General features: G+C 43.8%; 1 protein-coding gene across 1 annotated transcript in view; it reads left to right on the forward strand.

Annotated features, from left to right (window-relative positions):
- The window catches only part of LOC129863254 (collagen alpha-2(XI) chain-like), a 92,337-nt gene extending 74,725 nt beyond the window's left edge, over positions 1–17,612 (forward strand). The window contains exons 13-30 of the mRNA XM_055935158.1: positions 1,467–1,574; positions 4,976–5,029; positions 11,412–11,465; positions 11,762–11,806; positions 11,915–11,968; positions 12,085–12,129; positions 12,285–12,338; positions 12,920–12,964; positions 13,083–13,136; positions 13,288–13,332; positions 13,444–13,497; positions 15,726–15,770; positions 15,954–16,007; positions 16,143–16,250; positions 16,344–16,397; positions 16,640–16,693; positions 16,913–16,957; positions 17,471–17,612. Of these exons, the coding sequence (XP_055791133.1) occupies positions 1,467–1,574; positions 4,976–5,029; positions 11,412–11,465; positions 11,762–11,806; positions 11,915–11,968; positions 12,085–12,129; positions 12,285–12,338; positions 12,920–12,964; positions 13,083–13,136; positions 13,288–13,332; positions 13,444–13,497; positions 15,726–15,770; positions 15,954–16,007; positions 16,143–16,250; positions 16,344–16,397; positions 16,640–16,693; positions 16,913–16,957; positions 17,471–17,557 (1,059 nt within the window). The 3' untranslated portion in view covers positions 17,558–17,612. The remainder of the gene's footprint in view (positions 1–1,466; positions 1,575–4,975; positions 5,030–11,411; positions 11,466–11,761; positions 11,807–11,914; positions 11,969–12,084; positions 12,130–12,284; positions 12,339–12,919; positions 12,965–13,082; positions 13,137–13,287; positions 13,333–13,443; positions 13,498–15,725; positions 15,771–15,953; positions 16,008–16,142; positions 16,251–16,343; positions 16,398–16,639; positions 16,694–16,912; positions 16,958–17,470) is intronic.
- Positions 17,613–18,871: the final 1,259 nt, after the last annotated feature.

Consider the following 18,871-nt stretch of genomic DNA (forward strand, 5'->3'; position numbering starts at 1 on the left):
TGGTATTCACATCTCAAAAAATATAAAGGAACTTACCACAATAAATTTCGATAGAAAGTTAGCAAAAATAGATATGATTCTGCAACCATGGAGAGGTAAGTACCTGATTGCAACACTACCACAAAAATGGAGGCAAGTGGAAAAAGCGAGAAAGTAGGGAACTTGTTCGCCTGCTGTATATTAAAGATACAAATTGGCTGAAAGGAATTGGCATGAATAGAAATATATACCAGTTTCATTTGAGGACAAAAATGTTGATAGCTGCGCTATATAAATAACATAATAATACTCATAGGAAAGGTTTCATTATTAGCTCACAATCTGTGGATACTATACGATTAGAAAGGTTCAACATTTATGTAAAACATCACAGCACAATTGACAAATATATGGCACATGGAAACCAAACCAGGGTGGTCTATGGTGATAGGTGGGATGGGCTGAGAGTGGCTGAGCGGCGGGATTAAAGAGTTTATGTTTGGTAATGAATTATTGTTGTGTAATTGCTTTATATAAAAGTACGCATAAAAGTATGTATGTAAAATGTGTATGCAAAATGTGTATGTAAAATGTATATGTAAAAATGCATTACGTTGGTGGCTTACCTCTTAAGCTAAACTGGGTTGGTCCTGGATGGGAGACCTGATGCCGCTGGAAGTGGTGTTGGAGGGCCGGTAGGACGCACTCTTTCCTCTGGTTTAAAAAAAATATCCCAATACCTCATGGTAGTGATTGGGGACATTGACCTGTGTAGGGTGCCACCTTTCAGATGGGATATTAAACGGGTGTCTTGACTCTCTGTGGTCACTAAAGATTCCATACCACTTATAGTAAGAGTAGGGGTGTTAACCCCGGTGTCCTGGCTAAATTCCCAATCTGGCCCTCATACCATCATGGCTCCTCTCCCCTGTAACTATTCCCCAGGTTGTTGCTGTAAATGCAAATGTGTGCTCGGTCAACTTTCCTGGTAAAATAAGTGTTAAATACAATAAATAATTTTACAATATCAATCACTGTTCAGGCCCAGAAATATAACAGTTCAGACTCCACACTGCTAACAGGTGTTTAAGCTTTCAGATTTGTACATGGTCTCCACCTGTTTGCAGAGCAGTGTTATTGATGACAAGGAGGTCTGAAGTCTAGCTTCTCATCCTCTTGATAAGCTCTCAGTGCCACCCTGTTGGGCAGGAATAGTGCCAGGGGGTTCCTCAAATGGCACCCTATTCCTTATATAGTGCACCACTTTTGACCAGTGCCCTATAGAAATAGGGTGCCATTTGGGATGCTTCTTCACTGTCACAGGTCCACACAGCCTCTGATTGGGTGGTGGCGTCTCTGTCACTGATCCACAGCCTCTGATTGGGTGATGTTGTCTCTTTCACAGATCCACAGCCTCTGATTGGGTGGTGGCGTTTCTGTCACAGTCCACAGCCTCTGATTGGGTGATGGTATCTATTGTATTGCAGGGTGAGCCGGGGCCAAATGGCGTGGCGGGCAGAGCAGGGCTCCATGGGAAAGATGGCGCGAATGGGCAGGACGGTCAGCCTGGGACGCTGGGTGATCCCGGGCGACAGGTGAGGGCACCACTCAGTGACTTATTATGTGATTACTTTCTGTTCTCAGAAACAACCATTCTAGCCTTCAACAGCACCATATTCCCTATTTAGTGCACTAATTTTAACCAGGGCCTAGGGCTGTTACTCGACCATATTACCGCCACACCGGTGGTCACAAGTCATGAAGGCAGTCAAACCGTTTAGTCACAGTAATTAGGCTTCTCCAAGCTCTGATGCTGCTGATGGTCATTTGTACAAACTTGCTAACTGCCTGGTATTCAGCACTCTATTGTCCCTCTAATCACTCTGACATCAATGCAAATGTAATTGAAAATCTAATCAAACACCTCTATTAAAAAGAGGAGGTTCCCATCATCTGTCTATAGGATAAGCCTACTATATACTGTATCTCAACTTTCCTACTATTAAGCACATTGCTTCTCTTTACAACAGGAGTAAAGCCAACCTGGCTGGCATGAAAATGAACCATGGGACAAGTGTCCTCCATTCACAATTTAAGTGCATAGATGACATCTATTTTCTCCTCTGTTTCGAGACAGGTGCATATTAATGGTCCATTCTAAATCAAAACAAATTTCACACATACAGTGCATTCGGGAAATATTCAGACCTTTGACTTTTTCCACATTTTGTTACGTTACAACCTAATTCTAAAATGTATTAAATCATTGTTTTTCCTCATCATTCTACACACAGTACCCCTTAATGACAAAGCGAAAACAGGTTTTAGAATTTTTTTCAAATGTATAAAAAAACAAAACTTAAATAACTTATTTACATAAGTATTCAGACCCAGGTGCTATGAGACTCAAAATTAAGCTCAGGTGCATACTTTTTCCATTGATCCTCCTTGAGATTTTTCTACAACTTGATTGGAGTTCACCTGTAGTACATTCAATTGATTGGACATGATTTGGAAAAACACACACCTGTCTATATAAGGTCCCACAGTTGACAGTGCATGTCAGAGCAAAAACCAAGCCATGAGGTCGAAATAATCATTCGTAGAGCTCCGAGAGAAGATTGTGTCGAGGCATAGATCTGGCAAAGGGTACCAAAAAATGTATGCAGCATTGAAGGTCCCCAAGAACACAATGGCCTCCATTATTCTCAAATGGAATACATTTGTAACCACCAATACTTTTCCTAGAGCTTTTCCTAAGCATCTTTGGAGAGACCATCCAACCTGACAGAGCTTGAGATGATCTGCAGAGAAGAATGGGATAAACTCCCCAAATACAGGTGTGCCAAGCTGATAGCGTCATACCCAAGAAGACTCAAGGCTGTAATCGCTGCCAGTGGTGCTTCAACAAAGTACTGAGAAAAGGGTCTGAATACTTATGTACATTTGATATTTTCGATTTTTGCAAAAATTTCGGAAAACTTGTTTTTGCTTTGTTTGCTTTTTTTATGTGTAGATTGATGATGAAAATATTTGATTTAATCCATTTTGGAATAAGGCTGTAATCTAAGAAAATGTGCGAAGAGTCAAGGGTTCTGAATACTTTCCGAATGCACTGTATATTATTTAGTATATGTAAAGACAAGGTTAAATTAACAATAGTCTGATAGGTGACAATATTAGCCTATCACTTGTGAAGTATATATTATCACTTGTGAATGATGCCCAACGTAAGTCAAGAAACAATGCCTTTTTTGTTGTGGACTTTTTCAAATCATAGTCACACACCTCATGTAGCCTAGCCCATAGGCCTATATGTTTTGATAAGGTTTGTAAAGTGGCAAAATAACTTCTTAAATTTCAGCACATGAATCTGCTTTACAAGGGGTGTAGAGGCTAACTGGCATTCATAAGCAGCGCGTGAGTTTAACGTTTGGGGAAGATAATTTTCACCATAACAATGCAACTTTATAATCAAAGTATTACATGCGTAATTACATTTGCGGTCACTTTTGATAATGGTGTTTTCCCGCTAATGGAACATTCACGCTTATAGCCTACTGCCGTGTGCACATTGCTGTGCTTATAATGTGAAGAAATATCCTGATAGTTTATCAACATTTTAAGCTAAACGTTCTAATCTGTTGTTTCAGCCTCAATGCTTAAAAAAGTTTTTGGATGCTAGTGGTTGTATTATTCCAAACATTGTCCCACACTATGTTTGGAATATTTATTTCTCGCACAGAATAGAATAGGTAAACTTTTGTACTATCGGGGATAGTAGATTGACGTAGGCTAGTGCTTTCGCTGTTCGTAATGCCTACTAATCTTGTTGGCTGACAAAAAGTAAATGTGGACAGTTCTTCCAATATCTTCAATATGCACCACGGAATTGGGTAAGGACCCGCGCAGTTGTGTCCCCAATGTTTCTGTCTTCCCTTGTAGCCTGTGAGAAAGACGCGATCACGTGATGGAGAGCCATGTGAGTGAGAGGTGCTTCGGAGCACACAGCACTCTGGGAAAAGGGAATTATAATTATTATATTCAACTCAAGGTCACAATGGCCTCTGGCCGCAAAAGACATGGAGTTTTTTAGGGGGCATTACAGACACACAAAGGAGATTTCACCAGGAAATTCGAGGCATTAACAAGTACTGGTCAAATTGTGAATGAGAGACTGATGAAGTGTGTACAGCCTGCGCAAAAAAACAAAGCAGAGCTTAAGCCTTTCATGCAACTTTTTTCAAATCATCATTAGAGTCATATCATGCAGCCTTACAATGTATTCAAAATCTAAACATATAGCCCAACGTTTGTAGAACAACTAAAGTTACATTAAGAACTCTAAATGAAGCATATAGGAGTACCTATTTCTTTGTTAACCGCTCAACACAGAATAGCGCAGTCCCTCAAATCCTTTGGAGAAAATATCCTTTCTATTTTATTCAGCTTTTTTCAATTGTATTCTTCATACTATTAAATTATATAAAATAATGGCACGGAATTCTATGCAAATCTTGTCTCCTAAATGAGCTATTGTAGCCCACAGCTGTATGACATAGCCAGGTGAGGACCTAATATACGGACGACTCAGAGTATACTATTCTGTTCTTCTGAAGTAGACTACATTTTCTTCATATCATGTTTCTTTAGACCTGTCTAAAATAAATAATGGATGTATTGTGACGGTGTAGGCTATATTACATGGATTTATTCAACTTTTTTAAATGTAGTTGTTCCAAAGGTCTGCATCAGTGGCTTGTAGGCTATGTGTTGAAGCTAGGAGATGCTAAATGTGTTTATGTTAATTAACAGTCAATTGCCGTAAGACCAGTAGTTATTTGCTTCACCGCCTGACAAAATGTTGTGACGGCTACAGCCCTACCAGGGTCTTACTGGCCCTATTCCCTAAGTAGTGCACTATATATGGAATAGGGTGTCATTTCGGATGCTATATCTCTGATTATATCAATGATTGCTGTCTCGTTTTGCTTAGGGACCCTTCGGGTACAGGGGAGACGGCGGTTCCAAAGGAGAAAAGGGGGAGGAGGTAAGGGGGTTGGACAGTGAAACATTGGCATTATGAATTCTGATATATCGGTCTAATGGAGCGTACTAATCAAGAGCATAAGTCGTTAACACTTTCTATGAAGTACGTAAAGCACCAGTCAAAAGTTTGGACACACCAACTCATTCCAGGGTTTTTCTTTATTTTTACTATTTTTTACATTGTAGAATAATAGTGAAGACATCAAAACTATGAAATAACACATATGGACTCATGTAGTAACCAAAAAAGGGTTAAACAAATCAAAATATATTTTAGATTATTCAAAGAAAGCCACCCTTTGCCTTGATGACAGCTTTTCACACTCTTGGCATTCTCTCAACCAGCGTCACCTAGAATGCATTACCAACAGTCTTGAAGGAGATCCCACATATACTGAGCACTTGTTATCTTCTTTTCCTTCACTCTGTGGTCCAACTCATCCCAAACCATCTCAATTGGCTTCAGGTTGGGTGATTGTGGAGGCCAGGTCATCTGATGCAGCACTCCATCACTCTCCTTCTTGGTCAAATAGCCCTTACACAGCCTGGATGTGTATTGCGTCATTGTCCTGTTGAAAAACAATTATAGTCCCACTAAGCGCAAACCAGATGGGATGGCGTATCACTGCAGGATGCTGTGGTAGCAATGCTTGTTAAGTGTTCCTTGAATTGTAAATAAGTAACTGATACTGTCACCAGCAAAACACCATCACACCTCCTCTCCCATGCTTCACGTGACAACCACACATGCAGAGATCATCCGTTCACCTACTTTGCGTTGCACAAAGACACGGCGGTTGGATCCAAAAATCTCCAATTTCCAAGATTTCCACTGGTCTAATGTCCATTGCGCGTGTGTCCTTGCCCAAGCAAGTCTCTTCTTATTATTGGTGTCCTTTAGAAGTGGCTTCTTTGCAGCAATTTGTCCATTAACCTGTCTAGGATCAGCGTGGCGCTAGCGGCACCCCCCCCCCCCCCCCCCCCCACTGAAAAACCAGTGCCGCGAAATTCAAAAAAAAAATTTTTTTTAAATATTTAACTTTCACAAATTAAAGTCCAATACAGCTAATGAAAGACACAGATCTTGTGAATCCAGTCAACATGTCCGATTTTTAAAATGTTTTACAGGGAAGACACAATATGTAAAGATGTACATCTATTACCTAAAAACACATTAGCATAATCCACCATCTTTTATTTGTCCACCAACACCAGTAGCCATCACCAATTCGGCTAAACTAAGATATTTATAGCCCCTAACCAACAAAAAAACTCATTAGATGACAGTCTGATAACATATTTATGGTATGGGATAGGTTTTGTTAGAAAAAAGTGCATATTTCAGGTAGATGGCATAAGTTACAATTGCACCCACCGTCACAAATGGACTAGAATAATTACAATGAGCAACGTGTTTACCTACTTACTAATCATCAAACATTTCGTAAAAATACACAGCATACACGAATCGAAAGACACAGATCCTGTGAATACAGACAATATTTCAGATTTTCTAAGTGTCTTACAGCGAAAACACAATAAATCGTTATATTAGCATACCACATATGCAAACGTTACCAGAGCATTGATTCTAGCCAAAGAGAGCGATAACGTAAACATCGCCAAAATATATTAATTTTTTCACTAACCTTCTCAGAATTCTTCCGATGACACTCCTGTAACATCATATTACACATTCCATATAGAGTTTGATCGCAAATGTTTATATTTAGCCACCAAAATCATGGTTAGACAATGTGAAATGTAGACAAGCTGGTAAAGAAAAAGTCCTTGCGCCACTTAGACAGTGATCTACTCTTATACATAAATACTCATAAACGTGACTAAAAAATATAGGGTGGACAGGGATTGATAGACAATTTAATTCTTAATACAATTGCGGAATAACATTTTTTAATTTATCCTTACTTTTCAATACAGTTGTCACGCCCTGGCCTTAGTATTCTTTGTTTTCTTTATTATTTTAGTTAGGTCAGGGTGTGACATGGGGAATGTTTATGTTTTGTTGGTGTTGGGTGTTTATATGGTAAAGGGGTTATGGGGTGTAGTATATGGTTTTGTGTTGAGTGTAGATGTCTAGCGTTGTCTATGTTGGTTAGTTATCTAGGAGAGTCTATGGTTACCTGAATGAGTTCCCAATTAGAGACAGCTGATTTCGGTTGTCTCTGATTGGGAGCCTTATTTAGGGTAGCCATAGGCTCTCATTGGTTGTGGGTAATTGTCTACGTTAAACGTTTGTAGCCTGTGTGTGCACGACGTTAGTAGCTTCACGGTCGTTTTCTTGTTTTGTATAGTGTGTCAGTGTTTTGTTTCGTTTCTTGCCTTCTTCATAATAAAAGGAAGATGGCATATTTTCCAACTGCTGCGTTTTGGTCCGTCAATCCGCCATACGATCGTGACAGAATTACCCACCATAGGACCAAGCGGCATGGAAAGCGGCAACAGGACCTACCTACACAGGATTCATGGACATGGGAGGAGATACTGGATGGTAAGGGGCCGTGGGTTCAACCGGGAGAATATCGCCTTCCTCGTGAAGAGCTGGAGGCAGCTAAAGCCGAGAGGAGGCGATATGAGGAGGCAGCACGGAGACAAGGCTGGAAACCCGTGAGTACAACCCAAAAATTTCTTGGGGGGGGCCTTAAAGGGAGTGTGGCGAAGTCAGGTAGGAAACCTGCGCCTACTCCCTGTACTTACCGTGGAGAGCGAGAGTACGGGCAGACACCGTGTTACGCAGTAGAGCGCACGGTGTCTCCTGTACGCGTGCATAGCCCGGTTCGGTACATTTCAGCTCCACGTATCGGCCGGGCTAGACTGAGCGTTGAGCCGTATGTCATGAAGCCGGCCCAACGCATCTGGTCACCAGTGCGTCTCCTCGGGCCGGCGTACATGGCACCAGCCTTACGCATGGTGTCCCCGGTTCGCCTACATAGGCCGGTGCGGGTTATTCCACCTCCCCGCACTGGTCAGGCGACGGGGAGCATAGAACCAGGTAAGGTTGGGCAGGCTCGGAGTTCAAGGGAGCCAGTACGCCTGCACGGTCCGGTATTTCCGGCGCCACCTCCCCGCCCCAACCCAGTACCACCAGTGCCTCCTCCACGCACTAGCTATATGGTGCGTGTCTCCAGCCCTTTACCACCAGTGTCTAAACCACGCACCAAGCCTCCTGTGTGTCCCCAGAGTCCTGTGCGTCCTGTTGCTGCTCCCCGCACTAGCCCTGAGATGCGTGTCCCCAGCCCGGTGCCACCAGTCCCGGCACCACGCACCAGGCCTACAGTGCGCCTCAGCCGGCAGGAGTCTGCCGTCTGCACAGCAATGACTGAACTGCCCGTCTGCCCAGCGCCATCTGAGCCATCCGTCTCCCCAGCGCCATCTGAGCCATCCGTCTCCCCAGCGCCATCTGAGCCATCCGTCTGCAATGAGCCTGCAAAGCCGCCCGTCTGCCATGAGCCTGCAAAGCCGCCCGTCTGCCATGAGCCCACTGAGCCGTCCGCCAGACAGGAGCCGCTAGAGCCGCCAGCCAGACAGGAGCCGCTAGAGCCGTCCGTCAGACAGGATCTGCCAGAGCCGCCAACCAGACAGGATCTGCCGGAGCCGCCAACCAGACAGGATCTGCCAGAGCCGCCAACCAGACAGGATCTGCCAGAGCCGCCAACCAGACAGGAGCAGCCAGATCAGTCAGCCAGCCATGAGCAGCCAGATCCGTCAGCTCGCTATGAGCAGCCAGATCCGTCAGCTAGCCATGAGCAGCCAGATCCGTCAGCTAGCCATGAGCAGCCAGATCCGTCAGCTAGCCATGAGCAGCCAGATCCGTCAGCTAGCCATGAGCAGCCAGATCCGTCAGCTAGCCATGAGCAGCCAGATCCGTCAGCTAGCCATGAGCAGCCAGATCCGTCAGCTAGCCATGAGCAGCCAGATCCGTCAGCTAGCCATGAGCAGCCAGATCAGTTAGCCAGCCATGAGCAGCCAGATCCGTTAGCCAGCCATGAGCAGCCAGAGCTGTCAGCCAGCCATGGGCCGTCCCTCAGTCCGGAGCTGCAGTCCCTCAGTCCGGAGCTGCAGTCCCTCAGTCCGGAGCTGCAGTCCCTCAGTCCGGAGCTGCAGTCCCTCAGTCCGGAGCTGCCCCTTACCCTGGAGCTGCCCCTTACCCTGGTGCTGCCCCTTACCCTGGTACTGCCCCTTACCCTGGTACTGCCCCTGATCCTGGTACTGCCCCTTACCCTGGTACTGGACCTTAGTCCGGAGCTGTCCCTTAGTCCGGAACTGCCCCTTAATACAATGGGGTTAATGTGGAGGGGGGTCGTTTGGAGGAAGCCTAGGAGGTGGTTAGGTACTGTGGTGACGTGGGGACCGCGACCAGAGCCGGAGCCGCCACCGTGGAGGGAAGCCCACCCAGACCCTCCCCTAGACTGTGTATGGTGCGCCCGGAGTTCGCGCCTCAAGGGGGGGTTATGTCACGCCCTGGCCTTAGTATTCTTTGTTTTCTTTATTATTTTAGTTAGGTCAGGGTGTGACATGGGGAATGTTTATGTTTTGTTGGTGTTGGATGTTTATATGGTAAAGGGGTTATGGGGTGTAGTATATGGTTTTGTGTTGAGTGTAGATGTCTAGCGTTGTCTATGTTAAACGTTTGTAGCCTGTGTGTGCACGACGTTAGTAGCTTCACGGTCGTTTTCTTGTTTTGTATAGTGTGTCAGTGTTTTGTTTCGTTTCTTGCCTTCTTCATAATAAAAGGAAGATGGCATATTTTCCAACTGCTGCGTTTTGGTCCGTCAATCCGCCATACGATCGTGACAACAGTTTGCGCCTAGCGAAGCTACGTCATAAAACATGGCGTCCTAAGCCACTAAAATGTTTCGACAGAAACACGATTTATCATAATAAAAATGTCCTACCTTGAGCTGTTCTTCCATCAGTATCTTGGGCAAAGGATCCTTTCTTGAGAGCAATCGTCTTTTGGTGGAAAGCTGTCCTCTTGCCATGTGGAAATGCCTACTGCGTTCGGGATGAACTGAAAAGCGTGCCCAACTATTCACATCGTTGCAAAAATAAATGTCCCAAAATCGCACTAAACGGATATAAATTGCTATAAAACGCTTTAAATTAACTACCTTATGATGTTTTTAACTCCCATAACGAGTAGAAACATGACCCGAGTAATATTACCCCCTTCACTAATGCTTGGAACAGGAGCGGGCCGGTGTCCTCTAGGCGCATGACGCAGCTCCAAAAGAATGACTAGCTTCACGGTTTTTTCATTTGTGGGGCCTGTGAACGCGCAATCGACCCCATTGGAATCGTCATCACGTAAAGGCATCCAGGGGAAGACGTAAGAAGTGTCCGTATAGTCATAGCAATATCAGTGCCGTTTTAACTGACTTCAGAACAGTGGCCAACATTTCTGAAATCTGAATCCATGTCAGGGAAATTGCTGTAGAATGGGCTCTGTTCCACTTAGAGACAAAATTTCAACTCCTATAGAAACTATAGACTGTTTTCTATCCAATAATAATAATAATATGCATATTGTACGATCAAGGATTTTGTGGGAAGCCGTTTCAAAAATTACCAAATTAGCATAAATAGTCTAAACAGCGCCCCCATCCCCAATTAAGGCCTGATTCACACAGTATTCTCTGAACAATTGATGTTGAGATGTGTCTGTTACTTGAACTCTGTGAAGCATTTATTTGGGCTGCAATCTGAGGTGCAGTTAACTCTAAAGAACTTATCCTCTGCAGCAGAGTGAACTCTGGGTCTTCCTTTCCTGTGGTGGTCCTCATGAGAGCCAGTTTCATCTTAGCGCTTGATGGTTTTTGCAACTGCACTTAAAGAAACTTTCGAAGTTCTTGAAATTTTCCTGATTAACTGACCTTCATGTCTTAAAGTAATGATGGACTGTCGTTTCACTTTTCTGTTTGACCTGTTCTTGCCATAATATGGACTTGGTTTTTTACCAAATAGGGCTATCTTCTGTATACAACCCCTACCTTGTCACAACACATCTGATTGGCTGAAATGCATTAAGAAGGAAAGAAAGCACACCTGTTAATTTAAATGCATTCCAGGTGACTACCTCATGAAGCTGGTTGAGAAAATGTCAAGAGTTTGCAAAGCTGTTATCAAGGCAAAGGTTGGCTACTTTGAAGAACCCCAAATATAAAATATATTTTGATTTGTTTAACACTTTTTTGGTTACTACATGATTCCATATGTGTTATTTCATAGTTTTGATGTCTTCACTATTATTCTACAATGTAGAAAATAGCAAAGAAAACCCCTTGGAATGAGTAGGTGTGTCCAAACTTTTGACTGCTCCTGTATGTATAATGCTTTTTAACATTCTTTATAATGCCTTATAGGGCCTTATTGGAGCAAAGGGTCGAAGAGGCCGTATGGGAGAACCGGGCGAGAAGGTAATTTTGACTGAAGTATGATTGTTTCGTAGTTACAAGGGTACCAGACTGACTTATATCGATCTCCAGTCTTTACCAGTCAGTGTTATTACTTTGAATATGCTGCCTCTTAGTGGTAAGAGTAAGTACTATGAGATCTGACTGTTCTGGTACCATTCACATTAGTTTACATTACATTTATCTTGATTTTCTTTTCTCATATCCCTGTAATGCTCAGTATGTATGTTGCTGATGACTTTTGTGTGAATAGTCCTCTCAATTGAAAGCTTAGGATCTGATCTTTGTTTGTCCTGTAGGGCTCCATTGGTTTACCAGGCCGTCACGGTTTTGTTGGTCCACGTGTAAGTGTTTCTCTCACCGTATGCGTACCAAATAACACCCTATTCCTTTTATAGTGCACTATTTCTGACCAGAACCCTAAAGGTTTACTGTGTCTGTGTTCTCTTCAGGGACCTCAGGGAGTCAGAGGGGCCACTGGCCCAGAGGGGCCCCCCGGCCCTGATGTGAGTGAACCACAGTAACAATACTACAAACAAATAAACTGGTACTTACTGGCCATTGTTTATCACTAAAGTTGAGTGTGTCATTAACTTGTGTCCATGTGTTTGTGACTCTCCAGGGGGAGGCTGGGTTTGATGGGTCTCCAGGGTCTCCTGGGTCAATGGTGAGTAGACAGGCAACAGGAGTCTGGACTTTCCCTACTATGTATTCCAACGTACAGTAAAACACAGTATTCTAATGGGCCCTAATTCCAAATGCTACTGTATGTCAGTCATCCCACATCATATCACTCAGTGTGTGTATTTTTGTTTTGCGCAGGGAGCCGCTGGTTTCACAGGCTCTGTCGGCGCTCAGGGAGTTAACGGCTCAAAGGTGAGATTACATTTCGATCCCATGAGACGACGGTCCTCCCATTATTTTAGATCATGTATAAACTTAGCACCTACGGTATTTTATTGGTAGCTCTTTCTGAGTACACTCGTAGAAAAAAATGTGCTATCTAGAACTTTAAAAGGTTCTTCCTCTGTCCCCATAGAACACAGGTGTCAAACTCATTCCACGGAGGGCCGAGTGTCTGCGGGTTTTCGCTCCTCCCTTGTACTTGATTGATGAATTAACATCACTAATTAGTTAGGAACTCCCCACACCTGGTTGTCTAGGGCTTTATTGAAAGGAAAAACCAAAAACCTGCAGACACTAGGCCCTCCGTGGAATGAGTTTGACACCCCTGCCATAGAAGAACACATTTTGGTTCCAGGAAGAACTCTTTTGGGTTCCATGTAGGTCCCTTTCCACAGAGAGTTCGACCTGGAAACCAAAAGGGTTCTACGTGGACTCAAAAAGGGTTCTCCCTGGAAACAAAAAGGGTTCTCTTATGGGGACAGCCGATAAAAAAAAAAAAAAAACGAAGTGCATGTCAGTTTTTGCCAAGGTAACCTGCATTTATCTTCTAGGGAGAGTTGGGCCTTGTTGGAGTTGTTGGCCCCAGAGGCCCGCAGGTAAGAGGAGACGTTTGTCTTGTTGAGTTTTCTTGCCTGAAGTTGGGTCACATTCAACAGAACTCCATGCTCTATGCTTGTTAGACTATAAAGGAAATATTTCTGTTTATTTCACCAGGGGCCCCAGGGTTTAGATGGTGAGAGTGGGCCTCCAGGTCTCAGAGGAATTCAGGTCAGTCTCAATCAGCTGCACAACTTTCCCTAACAGAGACTTGGGACCAGATGATGGTCTTTGGAAACGGGTTTTTCGTAGGGATTTCTCACCACAGTAATGTCTGATATCTGGGGTTAAAGGTCATCTGTACGGTTTTATATTTTCACAGGGACAGCTTGGGATGAGTGGTGCCGCTGGTCCGAAAGGTGACCCTGTAAGTCGCTCCTCTCTTCACTGGTAAAGTTCATTCTACACTAGTAAAACAAACTACCATACCTGTCTCTCTCCAACCCCCTTGCTTCCGTCCTTTCTCTGTCTTCCTCAGGGACCAATGGGGATGATGGGTATCCGGGGTGAGCTAGGGTTCGAGGGGCCCATGGTGAGTAGCATAGTACCCAATGGACTGACCACCTTCACCCCACTTTTTTTGCCAGAGACACACACTCACACAGCAACCTCACAGTGCGCCCATGTGGCAGAACTCATGTGTTAGGCTACAGATTATAATACGCGTTGTGTATCCCATGTCCTACATCTTCTAGCTTTGATGGGTTGTGGTAGAGCTGGTCTAAGCTAATGGATGAAAGGCTCTAACTAAAGAAAGTAAACACACTTTAAAATGGGCAAGTCAAGGTCACTTTTATGTCTGGATGATGGCCACACTGTATCTTCATATGATATCAAATGACTCATTTGGAGAGGTTGTAAACTGCTAGAATGCCATAGATCCCATCCCCAGGCGGTTTGCATGTGAGTTTTACTCTGGCTGTTATCCAGACATCTTCTAGGCGATGTTTAGGTTGACAGCTCCTCCAGTTTTCACTAAATTCTACACAGACTACGGTGCCTTCGGAAAGTATTCAGACCCCTTGACTTTTTCCAAATGTTGTTAATGTAGGTTACATCCTTATTCTAAAGGTTACAGTCCTTATCCATCTACAATAAAATACCCCATAATGACAAAACAAAAACTGATTTTTCTCTTTTTTTTGCTAATAATATTACAAATTTAAAAAAAACGGCAATAACATTCACATAAGTATTCAGACCCTTTACTCAGTACTTTGTTGAAGCACCTTTGGCAGCGATTACAGCCTTGAGTCTTCTACTGTATGACGCTACAAGCTTGGCACACATGTATTTGGGGAGTTTCTCCCATTCTTCTCTGCAGATCCTATCAAGCTCTGTCAGGTTGGAGGTGGAGCGTCGCTGTACAGCTATTTTCAGGTCTCTCCAGTGATGTTAGATCGGGTTCAAGTCTGGGCTCTAGCTGAGCCACTCAAGGACATTCAGAGACTTGTTCCGAAGCCACTCCTGTGTTGTCTTGGCTGTGTGCTTAGGGTTGTTGTCCTGTTGGAAGATGAACCGTCGTCCCAGTCTAAGGTCCTGAGCGCTCTGGAGCAGGTTTTCATCAAGAATCTCTCTGTACTTTGCTCCATTCATCTTTGCCTCGCTCCTGACTAGTCACCCAATCCCTGCTGGTGAAAAACATCCCCACAGCATGATGCTGCTAACACCATGCTTCACCGTAGGGATGGTGCCAGGTTTCCTCCAGATGTGACTCTTGGCATTCAGGACAAAGAGTTTAATCTTGGTTTCATCAGACCAGAGAATCTTGTTTCTCGTGGTCTGAGTCCTTTAGGTGCCTTTTGGCAAACTCCAAGCAGGCTGTCATGTGCCTTTTACTGAGGAGTGACTTCTGTCCGGACACTCTACAATAAAGGCCTGATTGGTGGAGTGCTGCAGAGATGGTTGTCCTTCTGGAAGGTTCTCCCATCTCCACAGAGGAACTATAGAGCTCTGGTCAGAGTGACCATCGGGTTCTTGGTCACCTCTATGACCAAGGCCCTTCTCCCCCGATTGCTCAGTTTGGCAGGGCGGCCAGCGCTAGAAAGAATCTTGATGGTTCCAAACTTCTTCCATTTAAGAATGATGGAGACCACAGTGTTCTTGGGGACCTTCAATGCTGCAGAAATGTTTTTTACCCTTCCCCAGATCTGTGCCTCGACACAATCCTGTCTCGGAGCTCTACCGACAATTCCTTCGACCTCATGGCATGGTTTTTGCTCTGACATGCACTGTCAACTGTGGGACCTTATATAGACAGGTGTGTGCATTTCCAAATCACGTCCAATCAATTGAATGTACCACAGGTAGACACCAATCAAGTTGTGGAAACATCAAGGATGATCAATGGAAACAGGATGCACATGAGCTCAATTTCTAGAAACCTGTTTTCGCTTTGTCATTATGGGGTATTGTGTGTAGATTGCTGCGGATTAGTAATTATTTTTTTATTTCAGATATTTTAGATAGGCTGTAACATCACAAAATATGGAAAAAGTCAAGGGGTCTGAATACTTTCCGAAAGCACTGTATATCTCTTATATTATGCTGTTATCAGATGGTGTATCATAAAGAATGTGTCAGTCAGTTTACGTTGTCAGTCAGTGTGGCCGAAGTGTGGCTATAGATCAGACAAAAGATCATCATGGAAGGGAAGATTTGTTGGAGCCATGATTTCTCTCCATCCTCTACTTGAAGTGAGAAAAATGAACTAAAAGGAATGAACGCTTCAATCCATTCTCTGTCACTCTTTGATTGAAGGGCCCACTGGGAACACAAGGTCCAATGGGTTTCCCTGGTACTACTGTAAGTATTAGTACTGCATTTACTGACATTTATTTTGAATTAGATGGAATCCATTTTGGTGCTGTCCTTGGAGTGATTCAAAACACTATGAAGGACCAGGTTGCATGCTTTTCAGCTACTTACTTTACTTGCCCTCGTCTGACCCCTCTCTGACAACTGACCCCTCACCTCTGACCTCCACAGGGCAAAAGAGGACCAGACGGGGATAAGGGAGACCCTGGACCAAAGGGGGAGAGAGTAAGAACCCGGTCTCTGGAGACCTGTACACATTCCGCAAAACTAAAGCTGTTGATTCATAGTTTTTACGTCTATTGTGAGTTACCCTGTTATCTGTTTCTGTCTCTCTCTCTCTCTCTCTCTTCTATCTCTCAGGGTGTTCAGGGTGCTTTGGGTATCCAAGGGCCTCAGGGAGAGAGGGGTCCCAGTGGCCCCCCTGGCTTTACAGGGCTCAAAGGTCAACCTGGCACTAAAGGCATTGAGGTAGGCAGCCTCTCTGCCTTATCACATTATCTAAAGTTATAGACTGACACTTTACCAGTGGAAGACTGATGGATTTTGGATCTTGTCTTTCAGGGGGAGAATGGAGAAACTGGCCCTCAGGGAAAACTGGGCAGAGAGGGGCTGAAGGTCAGAGAATACTTCAGAAAGGAATGCATCATAATGAATGTAACATTTTGTAACATCAGTAACATCAGTCTGCCTGTTAGGATTAGTCAAAATGATGATGAAACTGTGGATTTCATGTCCTGAAATAGTGTTTTCCAAATGGCAACCTATTCCCGGCCTGTGTAGTGCACTACTTTTGACCAGTCCTATGGGGTGCCATTTGGGACATGTAGTGTATTAAATATCTCTGTGTTTCTTTGAAGGGGAATAGAGGAACCGATGGGCGCAACGGCAAGCCTGGACACAGAGGAACCAAGGTAGGGCACTCTCCCATTGAATGTGTTTATAAAGGTTGCTAAATTCCAGTAAAATTTCCAAAATGTCCAGGTTATCCAGCATTTCTAGGATTTGTAATTTCTGGGAATTATGGGAACGTTTCTGGAACTTTGAAACCCTAGTATTAAGTAAAGCGTGATTTAAGTTCTGCTCTTGATATTTGAATGGTGTCCTGATTGGCACTGCCCTCTTTTACCCAGGGTCGCATGGGTCAGAGAGGGAATGTTGGCCAGCCTGGTCAACCGGTAAGCACAGAACATTCACAGACAAACACTAGTGGAGCCATCTACTTGATCAATTTGCATTGCAAATACTTCATTATACTTGACAAATCAGAAATAAAGTGTACGCCTCAATTGGCAATATCTATGTTGGCAGAACAGCAGATCTGTGTGTGTGTGTGTGTGTGTGTGTGTGTGTCAGTGGAGGCTGCTGAGGGGAGGACGGCTCATAGTAATAGCTGGAATGGAGTGAATGGAATGGTATCAACCACATGGAAACCATACATTTGATAAAATTCCATGGACTCCTCCCCTCAGCAGCCTCCACTGGTGTGTGTGGAGGCAAAGATCTGTCTTCTCAGTAATATATATATATATATCAGTGTTAAAACTCCAGATGCTAACACTTGCTTGGTGATAAAGGGTATCAAGGTTGTACGGGCTTATCTAATGGAGCTGACTAAAAACAAATATGAAAGACGGAATCACAGTACACTTATTATTGTGTGTGTGTGTGTTTCCACTTGTTTCCAACAGGGCTTGCCAGGCCCTCCCGGGACAGAGGGACCAGAAGGAAAGCCTGGTACACAGGTTCCCATTCTATATCATATTTCAATACAGTGATCACACCCCTGAAAACACTGCGCTTGTATATACTGCATACACTGAGCCATGTACACAAAATAGACTGCCAATAAACAGTTTTTCTTTTGTCTGATTTTTTTCTGTCTGCACTGCATATATTGGCAGATATTTGAAAGTATTGCTGAAGAAAAGTATAGGTGCAATCAGAAAGGATTATATTAAAATGTCTCCTGAGTAGGGTTGTCCTGTGTTTCCAGAATTCAGATGGAAAATTCCTGGAAGTTACTGAATTTTGCAACCCTACTCCTGAGGGTTTCTGTAGTATCAGATAATGAGTTGTGAACAACTGTAGTCATTCTGGTGCTGAACAGCAGATGGCAGTCTTTACAACCCTGCTTCGTGTGACATATTCACAAGTGATTGTCATTGCATGTGGGGCAGACAAACCGGAACATGCATTCTCAACTTTAATTCATCCCTCCTCAATTTCAACCTCATCTCATTACATTCTAACATGAATATAACAAGATGAATGGCATTTGTGTCCTTGTTTATAATGTGTAGTTATGGAGTTACTGTATTTGCTAATGGTCAGCGCTACGTCTCTTATTCACATTAATGCTTGTGTATACAGTGCATGACCTCTGTTGGTGTCTATTGAGTTGACACTCGTTTCTCACGTGTTGCAGGGTCTCTCTGGTTCAGTGGCAATAGCTGGCAGTAAAGGCCTAAAGGTAAAACCAAGAAGATACTTTAATTAACAGTATACATAGGCTTATCGTAGAGACTCATACTCAATACATGTGGTTCAAGTAAAGGTCACCATGAGACTTAGTAACTCTAAGAACTTCTTATAGTCAGTCTCATTATGTTTAAATTCATTGGTTGGTCAATGATATACTGTAATTCTCCCAGCTCAGCTATTTTTGACCGGGCAGTGCGAGGTGCTGAAGGAAAGCAAATAAAAACACCTTGTCACATTTTATAGGACACCCCTAAAATATATGATGGGTTTTATATGATTTTGTGACCAGGCAATCACAACAAACGCAGACTAGGCCCAAAAAATGTAATAGGGCAGAAAAGTACTTGCTACCGAGCTAGTTAACGATATCAGGTGTCTCTCCATGCTTGTAAACGGGAGCTGTAAAAGGTTCAGGAGTGTGAGGGCGTAGGTCAGTGATATTGCATCACCGCCACACACACTGATGGTTTCCCACGCACGAGCGCACACACACACACATGTGCATTCACACACGCACTCTCACATAAACATATGAGTGTGTGGGGTGTGGATAATACAATATGAGGAGGCGTGAAAGTGGTTTCTAGCCCAGTCAGTCACCTCCAGAG

Source organism: Salvelinus fontinalis, chromosome 10 (genome assembly GCF_029448725.1).
Source record: "Salvelinus fontinalis isolate EN_2023a chromosome 10, ASM2944872v1, whole genome shotgun sequence".
NCBI lineage: Eukaryota > Metazoa > Chordata > Actinopteri > Salmoniformes > Salmonidae > Salvelinus > Salvelinus fontinalis.